We start from the raw sequence: 22,500 nt of genomic DNA on the forward strand, positions 1-22,500 counted from the left end.
CATCTAGTAACACAGGAATGAAAAGGCATGTGCCTTCTTAAGAAACTAAATTCCTCTAAGGCACAAGGTTTGGCAAGAAAGTCGTAATCTTCCTCTTCGTCCTCTAAATAAGGACGTATTCGTGTGACAGACCGCAATAAGACCAAAACATCCCACTGAACCTGCTGCTTGAAAACAGGGAAAAACTGTGTGTGTGTGTGTGTGTGTGTGTGTGTGTGTGTGTGTGTGTGTGTGTGTGTGTGTGTGTGTGTGTGTGTGTGTGTGTGTGTGTGTGTAATTCACTGTTTGATTCACTGTTTGATCTGCTGCAGTCTCTGACGAGACTGCCAGACGTTACCCTACGAAACGAGCTCAGAGCTCATTATTTCCGATCTTGGGATGTCTGTGTGTAGGTGTGTGTGTGTGTGTGTGTGTGTGTGTGTGTTTTGTTTCATGTTACATATATTTTCTAATAGATATGTGAGGACAGTGATAATATTCAATTAAAATGACATCACTATTAGCAACAATATTGTGCATTTGTGTGACCTTTCTTAACCACTTTTTATATCACTGGTCTTCATTGAAGCTCGCGTCCAGCAAGCCTCTACGTGGGCTTCTATTTGTTCAATATATACATACAGCGAGTTTAAGTCAATATTGGCTTCCGTGGACCTTAAATTGCCGACGGCCCAGAGGCTTACCTCGCTTATGCCAGTACGCCCATCTTTCCTCCCTGTTTCCTCCGCACCCTTCTTCACTTTTACAGACATTCTGGTCTCCCCTTGAGTCTTACCTTATATATCATTTTAATTTTTTTATTTAATTTGGAAAGACGTGTCATGGAGTTCATTGAAGAAACAAATCTTCTTATGTGAAATAATTATTTTAGGAGCCAGATTATTCATCCTACTTAATATTTATGATTATATTCACCCGTATATACAGATAAACATAAAGACATACGTAGGCAGCAATAAAGAAAGACACAAAGACACCAGAGTTGTATGCTAAACACACACACACACACACACACACACACACACACACACACACACACACACACACACACACACACACACACACACACACACACACACACACACACACACACACACACACACACACACACACACACACCGCGTAGTGTAGTGGTTAACACGCTCGACTCACAATCGAGAGGGCTGGGTTCGAGTCCCGGTAAGCGGCGAGGCAAATGAGCAAGCCTCAATGTGTAGCCCCTGTTCACTTAGCAGTAAATAGGTACGGGATGTAACTCGAGGGGTTGTGGCCTCTCTTTCCGGTGTGTGTTGTGTGTTGATGTGGTCTCAGTCCTACCCAAAGATCGGTCTATGAGCTCTGAGCTCGCTCCGTAATGGGGAAGACTGGCTGGGTGACCAGCAGACGACCGAGGAGGTGAATTACACACACACACACACACACACACACACACACACACACACACACACACACACACACACACACACGTTTCGTATTACAGATGATGTTTTTTAATGCAGTTGAACTATTTTTAGGAAATGGTAAGTGTTTTGCTTATTTACGATTAATTACTATTTATTTTAGTCTCTCTCTCTCTCTCTCTCTCTCTCTCTCTCTCTCTCTCTCTCTCTCTCTCTCTCTCTCTCTCTCTCTCTCTCTCTCTCTCTCTCTCTCTCTCTCTCTCTCTCTCTCTCTCTCTCTCTCTCTCTCTCTCTCTCTCTCTCTCTCTCTCTCTCTCTCTCTCTCTCTATATATATATATATATATATATATATATATATATATATATATATATATATATATATATATATATATATATATATATATATATATATATATATATATATATATATATATATATATATATATATATATATATATATATATATATATATATATATATATATATATATATATATATATATATAGAATACTTTTCCTATTCACACACCTTCCAAAATTCTTAATGATATATTGATCAAAGGTCTTTTCCCTTTTTAATCAGAAAGAGAGAGAGAGAGAGAGAGAGAGAGAGAGAGAGAGAGAGAGAGAGAGAGAGATTGAGTAATGATACGTTTTTTTCTTCAAGGTAAATTGATGTGTTTGTCCAGATGCAGCGAAAGCTACTCCCTTCTATAAAACGTAAACAATGTTCAATAAAAGCGCCTTATATTTTATTACTTCAAACTTCTCAGCGTGTAGATGATAAAAGGTTCCATTGTGTATGCAGTGCTCACGTTGGATTATCTGCACACGTCTCTTTCCACCGCTCAAAATAGCAAACGCTGTATAAATCCCGCCGGTACATGGTGAAAGTCTACGGGCATTACGTCCCGCGTTTCACTACATCGCACCAAAACTTTCACTTGCCGCGCCTTGTGACAGCATCCCACACTTTCCATCACTGCCCACCATTAAACTTAACACTTTTCCGAATGTAATTTTTCCATAACAAAATATTTTTTGTGCTTTCAGTCGTAGTAAAGCGTGATCCAAAAGAAAGGACCTTGGATCGCCGGTAGGTGGCTGAGGGCAGGGAGGGAGCGGAGCGGAGCCACACACACCATCCCCCCCTGCGGCCGGCAAGACACTGCTGCATCCCTGGCAGCATTCACCCTCCCACAGGTAAGCTGAGATGCCAGGTGTTGTTTTTTATCTTCTGTTTTCCCGCCATTCCATCTTCCCGCTTCCACCTTCGCACTTTTCTCATTATTCCATGACAAGCCACTAATGAATGGTGAGCGTTCCACACTTATCCACGGCTATTGATAGAAAATATTTGTCTTAACGTGTCCTGAAGACTCATGTTTGCTGTGAGATAAAAGATGACTACTTAACATGAGGTAATCTGTACAGGTAGCGTCTAATTAGTGAGGCGAAGAAGTTCTTAGACCACGACAGGTGAGGGAGCTATTATGAACTGCGTAAAATGAATGAGATTTCACATGAAATAAAATTAATATAAAGGAGTGAAAGAAAGGAAAGGAAGAATACAGGGAGGGATCCTGATGCATTAGGAAGTGAGAGAGAGAGAGAGAGAGAGAGAGAGAGAGAGAGAGAGAGAGAGAGAGAGAGAGAGGAGCAATAACGTCATCACCTGTGGATCTTAGGTTACATCCGTAGAGGAAAGGATGCTCACGGCGCCTCATCTTGCACTTCCTTTCCTCCTCATTCCTTGCTCGAGACGTGGAGAAAAGAAATACAACCGTGGCCATGTTTCTTTTTACTATTTATTATTATAGAATGTATAATTTTGTTTTGTTTTATTGTATTTTTTTACTAGGAGAAAGAAAAAGAAGGAAAAAAAATAGGAAGGTAGAGCACATTTACGTTAACTTGGAGACGAAATTATGAAATAATATGATAATAAAAATCAAAACTGCATTCATCAATATATAGTTACTGGTCCCTGTATGAATATGTTAGTTACCCTCTGAATATGTTTGAGAGAACGCGAAGTGACTGTAGAAAATGAACTTGGTACGATAAACTAAACTAAAATATTTGACGCAGCGACCTCTCCCTCTACATACAACCATTTACAGCCTCAAATATTGTTACCATTTGTGCACTACATCGGGGCGAGAGAGAGAGAGAGAGAGAGAGAGAGAGAGAGAGAGAGAGAGAGAGAGAGAGAGGGGATGGGAAAGTGGGATGAATGGAGTGACATGGAGAGGTATGGCTAAGGTGCACATAGATCCATATATGGCATTGGGAGTGGGACATGAATAGTGAATAAGATACAAAGATTGATACGATTAGGATAAGTTGATAGGTACGATGAAGACATGATGGTGAATTTTAATGGAGTGAATGTGAGGCAGGGATGCATCTTCAACTGGAATTAACGATTTCATTTAAGGTGTGAGTCGAGCCGTGAAGAAGGAGGGGAGCGTTCGGGGGAAGTGTGCTGAGTGGAAAGAAGAGAGGGAGAGAGGGAGAGGGAAACAGAAAAAAAAAATACCAGATGGGAGGTAAAAATTCAAGGAAAGTCGGAAGACATGGTGTGAGGTTAGAAAAAATGGTTTATTGAATGACGGAGAAAACTGAATGGCTAGAGAGAGAGAGAGAGAGAGAGAGAGAGAGAGAGAGAGAGAGAGAATTGGTATAAAATTGTATTTTGGTGTAATGAAAAATATTTATGTAATTTCCTGTAAATTTGCCACCATTTTGGAAATTTAGCGACAGATGTAGTGAGGAATGAAAAACAGAATACCCCTGAACATCGTATTTGTTAGCATGTCTCCATGAACTCTACAGCTTCACCATCGATGACTACTTCATGAAAACTTTCCACCATTTATTATCTCACTGAAAAAAAACATCTGAACTTAAACTAAAGGGAAGATGGGAATCGAATAGGTGAAATACTAATGAAAGGAATAATTATTTCGATATGGTTCTGAGAGAAGTAACTGCACTCTCACCTTGACTGGGTTATTGGAGTGGCCGTGGGCGTCAATGGAGGCATGAGAGGAGTCCTGGACTGAGCCGCGACTGAGCTTTCGGGCGAGGGCTGACTTCCTGCTGCCCGTGCTGCCATGTCTGGGGAAGGGAGGGGGCTATTCAGAGCTCGTCAAGTGGAGTCCCAAGGGGAGCGTCTCGTTGAAACGGTCTTCTGGACACGCTTTGGAAATACTGGTCGTCTTAGAGCGCCCCTCATAAATATTACACTTTTTAGGGACAGAGACTTTTTGTTGTGATGAAGGACCTTCTACTTATCAGGACACATGTGGACACGTGGCTTTCATGTGGCTCAAGACACGAATTGATAGAGTTGCATGTAATCTATACAAGGTGAACATCAAATGGTAAAGCATATTGGGTAGGTTTAGAAAGAAAATAAGTCAGTTCCTGAGATGAACCTTATGGAAATCAACACCCGATAAATGATGAGAAATTCTCTGTAACACCTATTCACCAGGCAACTCACCTGTGCGGTCTCTTATGGTCATTGCCTCGGTTATCCGCGACACTCATGCGGACGAACCGACGGCGTTTCCTCCTTCCCTCCACCTCGTCGCTTCTCTAGTGCGCCATTCTGAGGAGAGGAGGCAAACATTATATTGCGGATGCCTGCACTTCACAACGAAAAGGGGTAAGTCACAATCTCTCTCTCTCTCTCTCTCTCTCTCTCTCTCTCTCTCTCTCTCTCTCTCTCTCTCTCTCTCTCTCTCTCTCTCTCTCTCTCTCTCTGACAACAATTAGATCACCTACGGCTGGATAGCATAATTTTGCTTTTGAATAGTCGCAAATATTGGGAAAGACTGTGAGATCTGAAAAGAACTTGGACAATTTTAAATGGCTATGATTAATATGCCAAAGAATCACATGTCAAACACAAACTTGAACTCATGTGTGAGGTGTGTGGTGGTTATTAAAAGGAGTGCAGACATGTAACTGTGGACAGAAGATCACCGCTAAGTTCCTCCCTGGCCGTGCTATCAAAGGTATACACTTCAGCCACTTTTCATCTCTGCCAGTGTTCAAAGTTTTGGTTGTATCGAGAAAAAGGAAGCGGGACTGCTAAGTTGATATGACTTGGGAGGGAAGTTGTGGTACGCGTTTTGACATTGTTGCGTGAAGTATTGTAAATCGTCCCTGTAGGAAGAAAGTGTTACATAAGCGTATTGATGGTGGTTATCAGTGGTATTTGTTTGTAACTTAGGTGTTGTATAATATTTCTTGTCTGTGAAAAAAGTTCGGCAGATCATAAAGAAAGAAGAACAAAAACTCGCTATTTTGCCATTTCCTCAAATTTTTGACCAGAAAAGAGACCAGAATGGACGTCTGTTTAATTCTGATGATGTCTTCTTCTGGTTATTGATGTTTAGGGTGCCATTTTGTAAGCAGCGGATTTAGTTTCTTTATTTTCTAAGCCCGTCTTTCGACTGAGCTGTATTTATTTCATATTTACAAAACATTTTTTCATAGTAGTGAATCACGATATGTTTAACTTTTTTGACAGAAATAAAAGTTTGAGAGTGTGAGTAAACCCATTGCGTCCAAACTTTACAAATGAATTAGGATCTTTTCAAATTCGAATTATCAATTATTCTTACATTCCTGATATCTTATGTTCACTTAATGTACGATGTGTGCTTCTGGAACTAGTGGTAAATATTCCTGGTTCTTTTCCATTCGGGCATTTATTTTTTGGTTATTTGAGTTCGTGGTTGCGTCTTTGTGCTCTCGTGACCTGAATATCCTTTCATCGGGCAAAACGTGTGGTGTGGATGTGTGGCTCGCCTCAGCATGTGCATCAAGACTCACAACAGCACAGCCTCCTTCTTTTCATGGCAGGCATTGTGTTCTAAAGAATGCAATGAAAGAGCTAGGTAAAGGAAACATAAGTGGTGGCTCCATGAAAATCTTGAAAAGCGTCATGTCTCTCTCTCTCTCTCTCTCTCTCTCTCTCTCTCTCTCTCTCTCTCTCTCTCTCTCTCTCTCTCTCTCTCTCTCTCTCTCTCTCTCTCTCTCTCTCTCTCTCTCTCTCTCTCTCTCTCTCTCTCTCTCTCTCTCTCTCTCTCTCTCTCTCTCTCTCTCTCTCTCTCTCTCTCTCTCTCTCTCTCTCGGTAATTTAACAGAAAAGAATAAATATTACATAGTTTATGCACCTAGCCAAGCTTATCTCTGCCAAAGTTTTATGGATTCGTCTCTGCTGCGAAAAAAAAAAAAAAAATCGCTCCTTCTATAACTCCTTACGGTCGGAAACGCAAATGTGGGAAAATATATCTCTTTTATGGATGTGCACTTGTGATATTAATCATGTTGCTGTTCTACATGACCAGATTGTACTCAGTGGTAGAGAAAATTATGGCTTCAGATATCTAAATTTGAAGAAAAGAAAAGTCCTTGTCTTAAAGAGAGACTGTACGTGGCATTTATGATCTAATGTACAGTTGGCAGGTTTGGCAAAGTTATAGGGTGGGTGGAAGTATTCTGTTGGTGTGAAAATGTATTTTGATCTATTTTTCTTTTTTCATAGAAAGCAAACCATAGTGAAGGGCTTGGGAGTGCAGAGGGGGAATATTTTTTTTCAGCAAAACTGGATTACGACATGGATGTGCGATGTTGGAGCGGTTGTCTGACATCTTCGTTGGTGGGGTAGTGAAGGGAGGAAAGGCTAGGCACATGTACTAGGGAAAGGTGACTTGGCTGGCAGAAACAGAATACGAGAGATGTATCAATCAGGGTGGCAGATGATAAAGCTATCCTCACTCCTAAAGAGAAGATTCTGCATTTACTTGAGACAAAGAGAAGCACTGTGAGAGGATGAGGATGAAAGTGAATGCTTCAAAGAGCCATATGGTGAAGTGGCGATGTAGGTCCTGGAGTTGTTGACTTAATCCTGACTAGAAAAACATTGCTCCAGCCGGTAGGTTTTATATGTTGGCTTGGGTACGGTGTAGCAGGGTCCGTGGAGGCAGAGACGAGCCATAGCTTTGGAGAGGGGAGTAGAGAAAGAGGTCTCCAGAGGTAAAAGTAGTCGTTCTCAAAGAGAAAGCTGTGCTGGAGATAAAAGAAAAGTGACTTATGTATCATCTCTTCATTTTTCTATTATATTTTACGTAGTTTTTTTTCTAGTATCGCGCTGTTCTATTTGGTGAAAAAAGATAAATATCACGTGATTGTATTAAAATATTGAATTGTTATGCTTGAAAAAAAAAAGTGACCAGCGTAAAATTCTATTGTATATTTTTCATACATATGTTTTTTCTACGTAACTTTTTTTGTGTGTTGTGTAGAAAAAAAAATAAACGTAATTAGCAAGGAAAAGTGACACGAGAAACAAAAGTATGCCTAATGTCAGCATATTTCTCACAGCGTACATACAAAGGGTATGAGTAAGGTGTATGAGTAAATGTAATGAGACAGAAGTTCTTCACACTAAGATACCCAAATGCTGGTAGTGAGCAAGGAAAATAGTAGCAAGAAAAATAGTAGCAAGAGAAACAAAAATTTGCCAGAAATCAGTATGTTTCTCACCGCGTACATACAAAGACTTCATAAAGGTGTACGAGTAGATATAGTGATGCAGAAGTTCTTCCTACTAAGAGACACAAATACTTGGTAATTAGCAAGGAAAATCGTAACTAGGGGAAAAATATGCCTAAAATCAATATGTGTCTCACCGCGTACATACAAAGACTTCATAAAGGTGTACGAGGATATAAAGTGAGCCAGATGTTACTCCCATTAAGATACCCAAACACTTGAGAAAATAACACTTAATTGCAAAAGAGAAAGGTAAAAAATCAAATACCATGCCTTCTAAATGTAACATACGCTTTAACAAACACACACACACAAGAACGCACTAATGAAAAGGAGAAAGAAGAATTAGAAACAAAACAATGCTTTTGTTTTGTGTCAGTTCACCTCACCAACCAACCCTCCTCGGCCCGCGGCGCCCAGCCTGTCTTTTCATCCCACTGTTTGTATGTTTGCTGTCTGTCTGTCTGTATGTCTGTCTGTAGATGTCTCGTCTTTTGATCTGTCTGTGCGTCTTCCTGTCTTCTCTGTCTTGCAAAAAAATATCACCTCACACTTTATCTTCAAACCTTTCTCTCTCTCTCTCTCTCTCTCTCTCTCTCTCTCTCTCTCTCTCTCTCTCTCTCTCTCTCTCTCTCTCTCTCTCTCTCTCTCTCTCTCTCTCTCTCTCTCTCTCTCTCTCTCTCTCTCTCTCTCTCTCTCTCTCTCTCTCTCTCTCTCTCTCTCTCTCTCTCTCTCACACACACACACACACACACCCACACACACACGCACACACAAATCACCTAAGCTCTACATGCACTTGTAATGACGCTAATTACAATCGAATTACCTCAAGAGCTAACACTGGTGCAAATGTTTACCAATTACGAGGAAAGTGAAAAGTGAGAGGAGAGATTGCGTATACGAGAGAGCTGAGGGAAGGAGTAACCACGAATAAACTGTGTTGAACAACGCGATGGAGGAGGAACTACTACAGGAGAGAGAGAGAGAGAGAGAGAGAGAGAGAGAGAGAGAGAGAGAGAGAGAGAGAGAGAGAGAGAGAGAGAGAGAGAGAGAGAGAGAGAGAGAGAGAGAAAGAGAGTCTTGATTTATGTATTATGTTAACTCAGAAGAGAGAGAGAGAGAGAGAGAGAGAGAGAGAGAGAGAGAGAGAGAGAGAGAGAGAGAACAGCTCACCTCAGCAGACACAGTTAGATAATCGAGACAATGGAAGGATGTTGGATTTCCTGATATATTTACAATTAATCATCACTTTGCACTGGAAATGGTTACCTAGATTAAGACTGATAGCATTGACGTTAAATCTTAAACCAGTGGTTCCCAAACTTTTTTCTGTCATTTTTCCCTGCACCCAGTTCAACCATCCAGATTTCCCCCTTCATGTGTATGAGAGAAAGAGCAGTTAAAACACACTGAGACTATTTACTAATTTATTTTTCAAATGTACAAATATACTGATTAACTTATAGTTACAGAGTAAAGTGGATAGAGAGCAGTTAGTAACAACTAAGCATAGCCACAGAGAGCGGTTAGTAACAAATAAAAGGACTTTTTATTTGACTTTGGGATTTTTTAGTTAGTAGGTAGTGTAATTATTTCCCTCTTGGTACCTTCAAATTTTCCCCCAGGGGGAAATTTCCTCCAGTTTGGGAACCACTGTGACCTAAACAAATAAAGATATTATTTCTTTTTATTTAATATCTACTAATAAAAAAATATCCTTTTTCAGTACTAACTATAATCAACACTATTCATGTCTGTAAGTTTAGCTTAGTAACTTATACTCATAAACTAGTATAGAGTTTTATTAAAGAATTTTATCAAGCCTTATTTGCAAGTGAAGTTAAGAAACTCTACCATATCGACGCTTATGAAAATAAAACATATATTTCAATAATCATGGCTCTACAGACAGCTGTAGGGAATAACTGGAACAAGAGTGTGGAAGCAAACACAACATCCGAGGAAGGAGAACAAGACCAGTGTTACGTAGCACGGAGTTTGGGAGTCGAGTACATCAAAGTGGGACACAAACTCAATAACATTCAATAGCGATAGTTCCCTTACATGTCGCCTGTCGATAAAATAAAGCTGGGTTCCGTCTGTCTGGTGCTGTTGATCTGCTTCTTGGAGGGAGGAGGAAGAGAAGGAGGAGGAGGAAGAGGAATAAGAAGAGGAAAAGGAAGAGGAAGAAGAAGAAGAAGAAGAAGAAGAAGAAGAAGAAGAAGAGATAGATAGATAGATAGATAGATAGATAGATAGATAGATAGAGAGAGAGAGAGAGAGAGAGAGAGAGAGAGAGAGAGAGAGAGAGAGAGAGAGAGAGAGAGAGAGAGAGAGAGAGAGAGAGAGAGAGGAGGCAGGGTAAGTGCAATACAGCGTTCATTTTTCAGTTTCTTAATTGTCCCTGCCATTTATCTCATATATATATATATATATATATATATATATATATATATATATATATATATATATATATATATATATATATATATATATACGTAAGATCTGATTACTTTTTTTTCAACAGTCATTCCTACATCCTAACTTGACTCATTTATTTGATTGTCATTCCGTATTGGACCTTGTCTACACAAAATAATCTGAATGTTATGCATCCTTTTGTTGAACTGAACCTGCGTCCTTGTGTGTGAAGCGTATACAGCACAGAGAACACTAGAAGAAACCGAGGGAGAGTGGGATAGGGTGAGGTAGATGGTGAATGAGAGGAGACCGAATCAGTGATGAACGATATGAAGGAGAGTGGGTATGGTGATGGGAGAATGGGATGCAGTCTAGGGGAAGGAGGTGGAACTAAGAGGCGAGAAGGGAGTGTGGTGAGACAAAGGTGGAGAATATAAGCGGAGAAGGGAATGTGTTAAGGGATGGTGAAGATTTAGATGGGAGAAGAGAACGGATGAAGGAAGACAAAGATTTTGATGGGAGTAGGGAATGGAGTGAAGGGAAGGTGAGGGAGGGGAGTGTGTAAAGGAAGGGATTGATTAGGGGAGGAGGGGGAGAGGGTGAGGGAAAGGAGTGATGGAGAGTGGAATTTATTGGTGTTTCTTCTCAAAACATTGAACGGCGCTCCACACAAACACGGCACCGAAACTTCCGTCAGCAGTAACTGGCCTCCCCTGCTTTTCCTCTTGCTCTGTTTTACTATGTTTTCTTTCTTTTTCCGCTGATTTTTAAATGTGCGTCTCCATTTCCTATTTTCCATTCTTTATTTTGCTTTTCCCGCTTAATATGATGCTGGTTTTCTTACGATTTCTTTTTTTTACTTTCTATTTTCTTTGTTTTCTTTATTTTTGTCTTAATTATTTCCTTAATCTCTCTCTCTCTCTCTCTCTCTCTCTCTCTCTCTCTCTCTCTCTCTCTCTCTCTCTCTCTCTCTCTCTCTCTCTCTCTCTCTCTCTCTCTCTCTCTCTCTCTCTCTCTCTCTCTCTCTCTCTCTCTCTCTCTCTCTATTACCATCAGCCGTCTTAGTGCTTCTCTTTTATCCTTTCCTTATATCCTCTTTCTTAATTTCTGCAAAAAATGTATACTTTTCTTTTTCTTTTTTTCCTTAATTCACTTTCCTTCACCCGTCTCTCTTTCCTCTCCCTTCCCCTCTTATCTAACCTAGACTCAGCTTCCAATTAACAATATCGACTGCCAACGTCACACGCCTTATTCCCACCACACAAACACCTACACCTTTACCTCTATTTTTTCCCATAACCTCACCTGTCCTACGCAGAAGAAAGCTACTGTATTTTTCTTCAATTCAATTCCTTTACGGCTGTCTTCTTTTCTCACCTTCCTTGTTTTGGCCCCGTTGTTCCCGCTCCTCTGCCGTGTACCTCCCTACCGTCTAGGGAATACAAGGAACTCATTCAGATCCATAGTTTACTTCTCTTAAAGTTGTCGTTTTCAACATTGAGGGAGCGAGGGGAGCAGGAAAAGGGAAGGAGGAATACAGTGTTGAATACTCAGCTTTGATCGAATGGTTTTGTGAGGATTCTAAGGTGATGATATACCTGTTGGTGTTGCCAGTGTGTGTGTGTGTGAGAGAGAGAGAGAGAGAGAGAGAGAGAGAGAGAGAGAGAGAGAGAGAATGGTAAGAAAATGATGAATGGCCAACGTCGGAAATTTGCTCAAGTAGTTCGTAAATCATTGTGGTTACCGTCTGTCACTCTTGCGTGATTCACATGCCGGGGGAAACTTGGGGACGTGAATTATTAAAGCGAAAAGTCAAATCATTCTGTGGGTGGCCATTATCGAGATTAGAAAAACGAGAGAGAGAGAGAGAGAGAGAGAGAGAGAGAGAGAGAGAGAGAGAGAGAGAGAGAGAGAGAGAGAGAGAGAGAGAGAGAGAGAGAGAGAGAGAGAGAGAGAGAGAGAGAGAGAGAGAGAGAGAGAGAAAGGGAGACGGAGGGAGGAAGGCTGCTTATGATGATGATGATGATGATGATGATAATGATGAGGGATTATAAATGGCATGAAAAGTGGAATAAGTTTGCTTTTCCCAAGTGACTCCATCCATCACTCCAAATGATGACTAAACGAGAGTGATTTAATTTCCACTGATCACTGCCCTCCCCACCCACTCTCTCTCTCTCTCTCTCTCTCTCTCTCTCTCTCTCTCTCTCTCTCTCTCTCTCTCTCTCTCTCTCTCTCTCTCTCTCTCTCTCTCTCTCTCTCTCTCTCTCTCTCTCTCTCTCTACGGAATATTGAAATGTAAACATAGCTGTGAATATCAATTTGGTATTCAGTAATAAAAAGAAAAAGGCGATAAAATATATACAGGAATTGAAAACTGTGCAGAGTTTTCATGGGGGAGTTAATTAAATTACAACTTTGCAATATGGTTTGAAATATGGTTAAATCACAGAGTGTTTTAAGTCTCAGTGATCCATTAAGAGCACGGATCAGGGAGAGAGAGAGAGAGAGAGAGAGAGAGAGAGAGAGAGGAGAGGAAGAGGGAGAGGGGGAGAGCCTTAATATCCCATTGTGTGGTGCGCCTCCATTATAATGAGAAGGTTCAGCTGGGAAGACGGGACGTGGAAGGAAGAACACAAGAGAGGAGAAAGAAGGGACGCAAAGAGAAGCCAGAGAAGAAGGTAGGAAGTGAGTAGAGTGGCTGGGAAAGTGTGGGAGGAGATGTGAGTGGGAGAAAAGGAGAGTAAGAAGAGAAAGGGTTTCGATGGAGGGAGAGGCTGGGAGAACCTGGGAGTTGGGAGAGGCAAAAAAATAGGAGGTAGGTAAGTAGGAAAGAAAAGGAAGACTAGTGAGCGGGAAAAAGGCCAGAGGATTGAATTTCGAAGGTAATGAGGTTGTTATATAAGTCATTGAGTAATGTACTTTTGGATGTAAGGAAAAAGGTGGCACTATGTTATTGAATTACAAAGGCAAATGAATAATGTAAGGCACAGTGATGAATAGTTAGCATGCTGATTGATTCATTGTTTGTGTTTACGAGAGAGAGAGAGAGAGAGAGAGAGAGAGAGAGAGAGAGAGAGAGAGAGAGAGAGAGAGAGAGAGATGGGTGATTAAAAATTGATACCAACTTCATTACGAAAGAAAATGGGATAAGGATGAGCCGAGATGAACCGGCTTGAAAAGGTTGAGAGGAGGAGGAGGAGGAGGAGGAGGAGGAGGAGGAGGAGGAGGAGGAGGAGGAGGAGGAGGAGGAGGAGGAGGAGGAGGAGGAGGAGGAGGGAGGAGGAGGAAGAGGAGGAGGGGAGGAGGAGGAGGAAGAGTAAAGCGAGGAAGACGAGGAGGAGGAGGGAGGAGGACGAGGAGGAGATGGGGAAGAGCTAATTGTGGTCTTGCAGGAACAGGTGGAGGTGGCGGTTGAGGAATAAAAAGTTGCTGAAGTAGGAGGAGGAGGAGGAGGAGGAGGAGGAGAAGGAAGAGGAAGAGGAAAAGGAAAATGAAGAGGAAGAAATGGTAAGGGAAACCAAAATTGAAACGAAGAAAGCGTGATTGGGGAAAGAAAAAGAGAAGGCACGAGAGAAAAATGTAGAAAGAGCAGGTGGCATGATAGAGAGAAAGGAAACAGAAGGCGGCGGCGATAATAGAAAGAGAAGGCGAGGGTGAGAGTGGAAGGAGACTGCGACAATGATATAAAGTGAATCTGACACCAAGTTGAAGCCACGAGAAGAGAATAAGACAGCAGTCAGATGACAATGCGATTTTCTCCTGGATGATCCCATTTAGGAATATTTTTACTCTTCCAGATAATCTGATCCCTCCTTCAGTTCACGCACATTTCCCTCAAACCTCTCTCCGCCTCTTTTAAGACGATTTCCTCTCTTCTATTTTTTTGCTCTCTTATCCTCCCTATCCTTTCTTAAGCTTCTCATCTCTCATTTGCGCAGAGCAGGTGAAGGAATTGCGATCGCTGGCGGTGCAACATTCGCAGAGTATTGATAATTGGGTTTATTGATCATTTTCTTAATTAGTATCGCTGCTGATAATCTTTTCCCAAGTGGCCGAGCCATCCTCGGCCGGGGAACGAAATAAATGAGAAGGCTTTCTACTCCGGATGAGGGAAAAGCGCGCTTAAATGACGTTTATTAAACTATAGAAATAATTGACACCCACATATCCACTTTTTTTTTCTACTACAGTGAACGCGATTACAAACTTAGTTGTTCTCGATCAATATTGTTAATTTCACCTTAAATCAAAATCGAGTGTGAATATACTGTAACGTGGTATTTGATCAGAATGATTAAAAACTTGCTGTATATTGAAAACAACATAGTAATTTCCTACAATGTTAATCTTTGTGCCAACATCCTGTATACTATTTTATAAAAAAAAAAAATACTTTAAATACAGAAAAAAATGAGATAGACAAATATTCTATATTCATCATTTACGTGCGCAACTTATAGTACAACTTGACATTTATTTGGGTTTGCAAGGCATTTCAAAAGACCATAATGAAGCGACATACAAAGAAAACCTAGAGTAAAGCTTTTAATCCCAATCCCAGGCGGTAAATGTGATCCTCTCCTCCTTTGTACGTGGAAAACACATCAAAACAAGGCAGCTTAGATAAAGCAGCCATGAAAAAGCGAGGCAGTTCGGCTTAACCACCATTTACATGAAAATAACGCTGAGCCGAGAACACGAGAGAAATACAACCGTCACCACCGCCAGGCACAAAGCCACAGTTACGAAAGAACAGGAAGAGGAATACTTGCTTTCATAAATAAAGTCTTGCCTGGAAGCAACTCCGCGACGTAACTTCCCTGGCGCCAAGAACTCGCACTGTGGGTTTGTATGAAGGAACAGCAGAGAGGAGAAGGTCACCAACCGGACTATAAACACGGTAATGACCAGAGTTAAAATCCCTGAATTGCCGGCTGCTAGAAAATATGGCCGGATAGGAGGAGGCTCATGGTGGTGGAGACGGTGAGGAAGGGACTGGGGTCGTTAGGTGGGGGAGGGTAGAAAGAGGTGGATACGAAAGTGGGAGGGGTCATGTGTGTGTGTGTGTGTGTGTGTGTGTGTGTGTGTGTGTGTGTGTGTGTGTGTGTGTGTGTGTGTGTGTGTGTTTGTTTATGTAGGAGGGGAACCGGCCAAGGGCAATAAATGTTACTGTCAAAGAAAAAAAAGGCCCACTGAGGTGCCAGTCCCGAACACGATCAAAAGTGTTCCCCAAATGTATGGAATAAATGTCTTGAAACCTCTCTCTTGATCGTGTGTGTGTGTGTGTGTGTGTGTGTGTGTGTGTGTGTGTGTGTGTGTGTGTGTGTGTGTGTGTGTGTGTGTGTGTGTCCACATTTGTCATTTCTTTGTATTAATTCATCCTTTGGTAACTCGAGGGTTTAAGGCCACATCAACTTTCAGAATCCCACTATCGTTCAGTAACCAATTTTGTCTCACACCACGTTTATTTCTTAACAAACTCCTCCCCCGCGGAAGGCTTGGTAAAGATCAAGCCTCAGTATCACCCGAGACAAATGAACATTCACTGGCTAATGCTTTCTCTCTCTCTCTCTCTCTCTCTCTCTCTCTCTCTCTCTCTCTCTCTCTCTCTCTCTCTCTCTCTCTCTCTCTCTCTCTCTCTCTCTCTCTCTCTGCAAAGCTATAATGAAAATCCATTCAATCATAAGGAAAGGACTGAAGGTTTCATCAAATATAAAAGGAGTTCCATTTTGGATGGTTGGTGTAAAGAGGTGAGGCGTTCGCGTTGAGAGGTGAGGATTGTCGCTGGAGGTGGTGGATAATGAAGGCACCGTGTGTGTGTGTGTGTGTGTGTGTGTGTGTGTGTGTGTGTGTGTGTGTGTGTGTGTATGTGTGTGTGTGTGTGTAGGTAGGTATGTAAATCAGTGTATGGCATGAGAAAACAAACAACAAAGAAAAAATATAATCCTTTCATAATAACAGTGCACCAATTTCTACATACTTCATTGATTTGTGAAACTCTGTGATCCTTAGCAAACAAATATTTACCTAATTAAATTAAATGACTACAACTACTCAATACCTGTCACTCCTTTTTCTCCTGTTTGTGGTGGCTTTTGAGGTCATACATTAGATGTGCAACTAGAGCATATAATTTAGCATCAGGACAAGCCGCAGCGATATAAAGGCTTTTGTAGGTAGAGGTGGAATATTCTTGTATGTTAAGGTGAGTGAGGCGGCTGTTCATTTGAGGAAGTGTGGTGTGCAATATTGATATGCCTTGTGTGTGTTTAGGACGAGAGGGAAAGTGGTTATGAATTATTTGTAAGATATGGTGAGGAGTGTACATGATTGTGAGACCAGTAAAATGTGTATCAGGTCACAACCTTTTCTGGCCTGTTAATGTTTTAATGAAGCCATCAGTCGTTAACCTAACATTTGATTAGTTATTTAGGATTAAAACGTATGCTCCTTTCAAGCTATTCTTTTGAATGAATAATATTATTAAAACTTTTCATTTATATATATATATATATATATATATATATATATATATATATATATATATATATATATATATATATATGAAATTTTCTGTCATACACAGGCACATACACACACACACACACATACTCACATACACACACACATCATTTTTCATGCAGAATTTCTGGTGTGTGTGGGTTAAGTTTCTTTTGTCCCAGGATTTATTAAGTTGGATAGAGTCGGTAATCCCCCGGTATTCCTCCCAGCCTTAAACCTTGGTAATTCCCCCTCACCTGCCCGCCCATCTCATAGTCTCTCTTGTTACGGCCCGCCCGTAACATGCATTACTACCATCGCCTCCTCTGCTTGTTACCTCGTTCGCCACCTCTCCGCCTCCCCTTCCACGTCACCGTCTCGTGAACCTTCCACGCCACCGTCTCGTGAACCTTCCACGTCACCGTTTCATGAAGCCCGGCTACTGTCCCGAAGTTGGATTCACGCGGCCCCTTTCGACTCAACCGAAAGTGTTGAGCCAGCTCTTGGTTTTCTGGATTGGCAGTTGAGATCCAAGCCTCAACCAGTGAACACAACGCCTCTTGGTTCTGCCGTGGGATCAACCATCACCCAGCATTTCACCACTGCGACACCGCATAAGTATCACTTCCCTCGTCCGTGTTTTCCACATTGCCTCTATATAGGATTAGGATTATTGTTAGGTATTAAGTTGGGTTCTTTATTGTTGTATTTATTACTGTGTTATATGTATATGTGTATGTCATTTTCCTGTGTTTCATGTTATATATCTGTGTTTCATGTTTCTTGTTATATATGTGTCAATTTCATTATGGGTTATTAAAGTAGCTTTTAAAGTGACCCCTTTGCATTTCCTCACCAGTTGAACCTGCAGTGTTTTTTTTATTGTTATTGTTCACCGGCTCTCCGATGCCAATCTTACCAGTTTAACCGGTGAACGTAACAATTGGCGACCGTGACAGGACCATTATAACCCATGTTCAGTGTTCCATTTTTCCAGTGACTTTTTTCTGTGATTGCTTGTGTTTCTGTGGTGTTGTGACTCTGATGTGTTTTTTTCTGTGACTTACTCTGCGTGTGGTTTAAATTTACCTTTGTGCGTTCAAGTGGCTCCTTTTGGGTTAAACGTGCTTCGTGACTTTCATTGGTATCGCATAGCAGTGGTAGAGCAGGAAACCAGGTAGAAAGGCGTGTTCACCGATAGCACTTATCTCTATTTTTGCACATAGGCAGGTGTGTAATAAGTGTTATCCAAGTGTTGGGATCATCATATGTTCATGCGAACCCTCAATGCCCTCACTTCGCGGATCATTTTTCTCGCTAGTTAGAATCGGCCATTTTAACTAGTCTCTCAGACTAATCCGCCTCCTTATCAATAACAAGTCTCAGTACAATTCGCTCCTCACTCTCAAGTCTCGTAACTAGAGTAATCCGGATCCCTCTTAATGCCGTAACTCTCTAGTTTACCCCTCATTAGTGATTGTACTCATAAGTGTTTACTTAAGTATAATCTAGGTAATTTCAAGGTTGCCTTTATTATCACTCTGCCAAGTTCCTCACTTAAGTAATTCGCTTATCATTTTTTTTTTGTTGTGGTTTAACATCTATTTAATATGGCTTCCGCTCAGTTTAACGTTGAAGATTTTTGTGCCGACCCTTCTCTGGAACAACTTAAATATGCTAATATAAAGAAGGACCAATGGAAAGCCATCGCTAAACATTTTGATGTTCCCATCACGTCTCAGATGACTAAAGAGGTCATTAAGAATGTAGTTGTTGAACATCTAGTGCAAGAAGGTCAGTTGCTAGGAAATGCCATAGAAGAGTTAACTCCCATGTCAGCCTCTACGAGGACTATAATACACAGTCCCCAGGAAGAACAGGATAAGAGTAGGATAAGTCAATGGGAAATTGAGAAGCTTAAACTAGAATACCGGATGCATGAAAAACAAATGCAACTACAGGCAGAAAAAGAAGCAAAAGAAATGCAACTACAGGCAGAAAGAGAAGCGAGAGAATTACAGGAAAAGAAAGAAGAGAGAGAATTTCAGTTACAACTTAGAAGGCAGGAGAAAGAGTTAGAAATTCAGGAGTTAGCCCTACGAAATGACGCTAAGTTTAGAGGGGAAGAAATAGATATAAAGAAACAGTTAGCAAGCTTTAATCCTGCTACAGCTGCTCCGCTAGTTCCCCCTTTTGATGAATCTGATGTTGACGGGTCATTTCGCGCTTTTGAGAGCATTGCTCATAGGAATAAATGGCCCAAGGATCAGTGGGTGTCTCTCCTTGTCCCTAAGCTAGTAGGAAAAGCTTATAGGGTATACAACGGCCTTAGTGATGAGGTAGAATATGAAGAGATCAAAGGTAACATTCTAGACGCCTACTCTATCACTTCTGATGGATACAGACAACAGTTTCGAAAGTATGTGAAACCAGAGTCTCACACCTATGTTGAATTCGCTAGTGAGAAACTAAGACAATTTAAGAAATGGTTAGCCGCCCTTAACATTACCACCTTTTCGGAGTTGCTCAATCTAATGGTCCTGGAAGAATGGAAGAACAAGTTACCATTTAATATTCTGAGGCATGTGGAAGAACGGGAGAGAGTGATCTTATGTCTGCCGCTAAAGTGGCTGATGCGTTTGCTTTGTTGATGGGATCCCTGGGTAGTAGAGGTCGTGGTTCACTGTCTAATGTTAGGTCCTCCTTTGGGGAAGGTTTTGGGGCGCGGGTGGTAAGCCAACCGGATTCTCGCCAAATGCATATAATTCCCCCTGGTGTACATACTGTAAGAAGCCAGGTCACACGATCCAGAAATGTAGACACCCAAATTGCAAGGGTTCTCAACGTCAATTTTCTTTTGTGGCCCCTAGACCTAACACATTTGAGAACAAGAAACCAGTGGCCCTAGCTAACCCTGTCAACTCTCCTCTAGAACTTTATGACTCGTACATGTATCAAGGTAAAGTGTCCTGACTGATGGTAAAGACAAGGCAATAAATATCAAGGTTCTGCGTGATACAGGTGCTGCCCAATCCATCTTAAGGGAAGATGTCATCCCTAACATCAAACAGGCTTTCACTGGGGAGAAGGTGATCCTTACAGGTCTCGAATCACAGCTCTCCTATCCCTTGGCTAATATTAGCTTACAGTGCCCGTTCATTTCAGGAGAGGTTGAGGTAGCCATTAAACCTGGTGAACTGCCAGTACCGGGGTACATCTTGTACTGGGTAATGATCTTGCGGGTAACTTGGCTGTTCCAAACTTAATTGTTCTTGATTCTCCCTTAACAGAAAGTCCCACTAAGACCCTGGACGAAACATCCCTCACTTCTTCCCAGTGTGTGCAGTCACCAGGTCTCAGTCCAAGTCCCCTGCCCTTTCATCACCTCCTCCACCAATGATTGCCTCTACTGACAACTTGTATAATGACATCATTTCAAAGGAGAATTTGATTAATGCTCAGGAACAGGATCTCACTTTGGCTAAGATCAGACATGTGGCCAGTGAGACAAAGGATATGTCTAAATTGCCTTGTTTTTATTATCAGGAAGGAGTCCTGATGCGTGCCTACAGACCTCCTGAACTGAAACAACTAGACACCTGGTCAGAAACACATCAAGTTGTCATCCCTTGTCTGTAAGACCAGCCATTATAGAACTAGCTCATGATGGATTGTCAGGTCATCTAGGCATCCAAAAACCTACAAGAAGGCTCTTCAACATTTTTTTGGCCAGGAATGAAAAAGGATGTGTCACACTATGTAAAAACATGTCACATATGTCAAGTTGTGGGTAAGCCTAACGAACGCCTTGTGCCAGCTCCTCTGACGCCTATTCCAGTTCAGACGGAGCCCTTCGAAAAGATCATACTAGACTGCGTAGGGCCCTTACCCAAAACCAAACGAGGGAATCAGTATTTGTTAACCCTCATGGATCCCACTACCAGGTACCCTGAAGCATTCCCTCTTAAGAACATCACATCAAAGACCATTGTAAAACATCTAATACATTTTTTCACCTCGGTAGGAATTCCAAAACAAATTCAGTCTGACAAGGGTAGCAATTTCACTAGCCATTTTTTCCAACAGATAGTGAATGAGCTAAACATCGACCATGTTACCTCCTCGGCTTACCACCCCAATCCCAAGGCTGTCTGGAGCGGTTTCACCAAACATTAAAATCCATGATGAAGAAGTATTGCTTGGAGCATCAAGGAGACTGGGATGAAAGTATTTCTTTCCTTCTCTTCGCTTTAAGAGAATCTCCTCAAGATTCTTTAGGTTACTCCCTTTTGAATTACTCTATGGTAGACAGATCAGGGGGCCTCTCAAAATATTAAAGGATCAATGGTTTACTCAAAATACTCCTTCAAGCCCCAGTGTGTCTGACTACATCAGTAACCTTAAGAATAAAATCAGTGAAGTCAGATCTTTTGCTAAATCAAACTTCCTCAAATCTCAAACTAAAATGCAACAGAATTCTCTTCCCAAATCTGTCATGAGAAGTTTCAAACCAGGAGACAAGGTTTTACTTTTCTCCCCACTCCAGGCAATGCTCTTCACAGTAAGTTCATGGGACCTTATGTTGTGGCTCAAAAACTAAGTCCATTAAATTATGTGGTCCACACTCCTGACCGTCGTAAGGATTCCCAACTTGTTCATATTAATCTAATGAAACCTTACCACTCCAGAGAACCAGAGGACGACTTGTCTCGCGCTGTACCTGTATGTCTGATAGGAAAGGAGTCTGGTCCTGTGCCCCCGAGGAAGAGTCCGACATCGAATTCCTCTTCTCGTCACCTAAAGGACGCCCCTCAAACAGCCAAATCATGTCCAACCTTGATGAGGTGTTTCTTTCCTTAACACCTTCACAACAGTCTGATCTTAAAAGTTATTGCCAGACTCCTACCCATTGCCCTTGATAGAGGACCTTATAGATAGTATAGGAGTAGCCAAATTTGTAACCACTATAGACTTGCTTAAAGGTTACTACCAGATTCCCCTCTCGGACGAGGCCCAAATAATATCCGCCTTCATCACTCCCTTCGGACTATACCAATACCAGTGATGCCCTTTGCGTGTCTAATGCTCCCGCCACCTTCCAGAGGGCTATAAATTACATAACTCAGGACTTGGAGGGCAACATCTACTTCACCGACCTGTTCCTGGGCGGCACCTTCCTCACCTACGGCACGGAGGTCATCAACTTCCCTGACATGGACCCCGAGAAGCGCATCGATCCCATGACACGCATCTTCCCCAGAGTCACCAAGTGCACCTTCAGGAAGTTCGGCCCTTCGGGAACCATCGAGACCCACGACACCATGTGTGTGCTGGCGGTTAACATCATCAACGAGAAGATCTACATTTTCATCTGGTTCTGGCTGGTCTCTCTCACCACCATCACCGCTGTCTGGCTCGTGTATCGCCTCCTCGTCATCGTCTCCTCCGATGTGCGCTTCAAGCTTCTGCAGGTTCTTCCTTTGCGAGGTGCTGTGTCTGGTGGTGGGGTGGACAACATCATCGCCGACGCCTTATCAAGATCTCCCGTCTCACCTCCTTCATGAGCCCATTACGGAGGTCTTAGGGGGGAGGAAA

At 41.8% G+C, this 22,500-nt stretch overlaps 1 protein-coding gene and 1 long non-coding RNA gene across 3 annotated transcripts in view; one reads left to right on the forward strand and one right to left on the reverse strand.

Moving 5' to 3' along the window:
- Positions 1–22,500, reverse strand: part of LOC123508208 (regulator of G-protein signaling 7-binding protein-like) — a 252,409-nt gene that overhangs the window by 186,300 nt on the left and 43,609 nt on the right. The window contains exons 2-3 of one of the 2 annotated variants that reach the window (XM_045261743.1): positions 4,913–5,020; positions 4,407–4,524 (exon numbers count right to left, since the gene is read on the reverse strand). In XM_045261743.1, coding sequence (XP_045117678.1) covers positions 4,407–4,524; positions 4,913–4,959 — 165 coding nt within the window. In that variant the 5' untranslated portion in view covers positions 4,960–5,020. Of the gene's footprint in view, positions 1–2,485; positions 2,742–4,406; positions 4,525–4,912; positions 5,021–22,500 lie in introns of those variants that run through there. The other variant, XM_045261744.1, reaches the window with a different exon arrangement.
- LOC123508209 overlaps positions 1–22,500 on the forward strand; it is a 127,724-nt gene that overhangs the window by 74,110 nt on the left and 31,114 nt on the right. Inside the window, exon 2 of the long non-coding RNA XR_006675881.1 lies at positions 2,455–2,604. This is a non-coding gene — a long non-coding RNA (uncharacterized LOC123508209). The remainder of the gene's footprint in view (positions 1–2,454; positions 2,605–22,500) is intronic.

The sequence above is a fragment of the Portunus trituberculatus genome, chromosome 24, assembly GCF_017591435.1.
Source record: "Portunus trituberculatus isolate SZX2019 chromosome 24, ASM1759143v1, whole genome shotgun sequence".
NCBI classification, from domain to species: Eukaryota; Metazoa; Arthropoda; class Malacostraca; order Decapoda; family Portunidae; genus Portunus; species Portunus trituberculatus.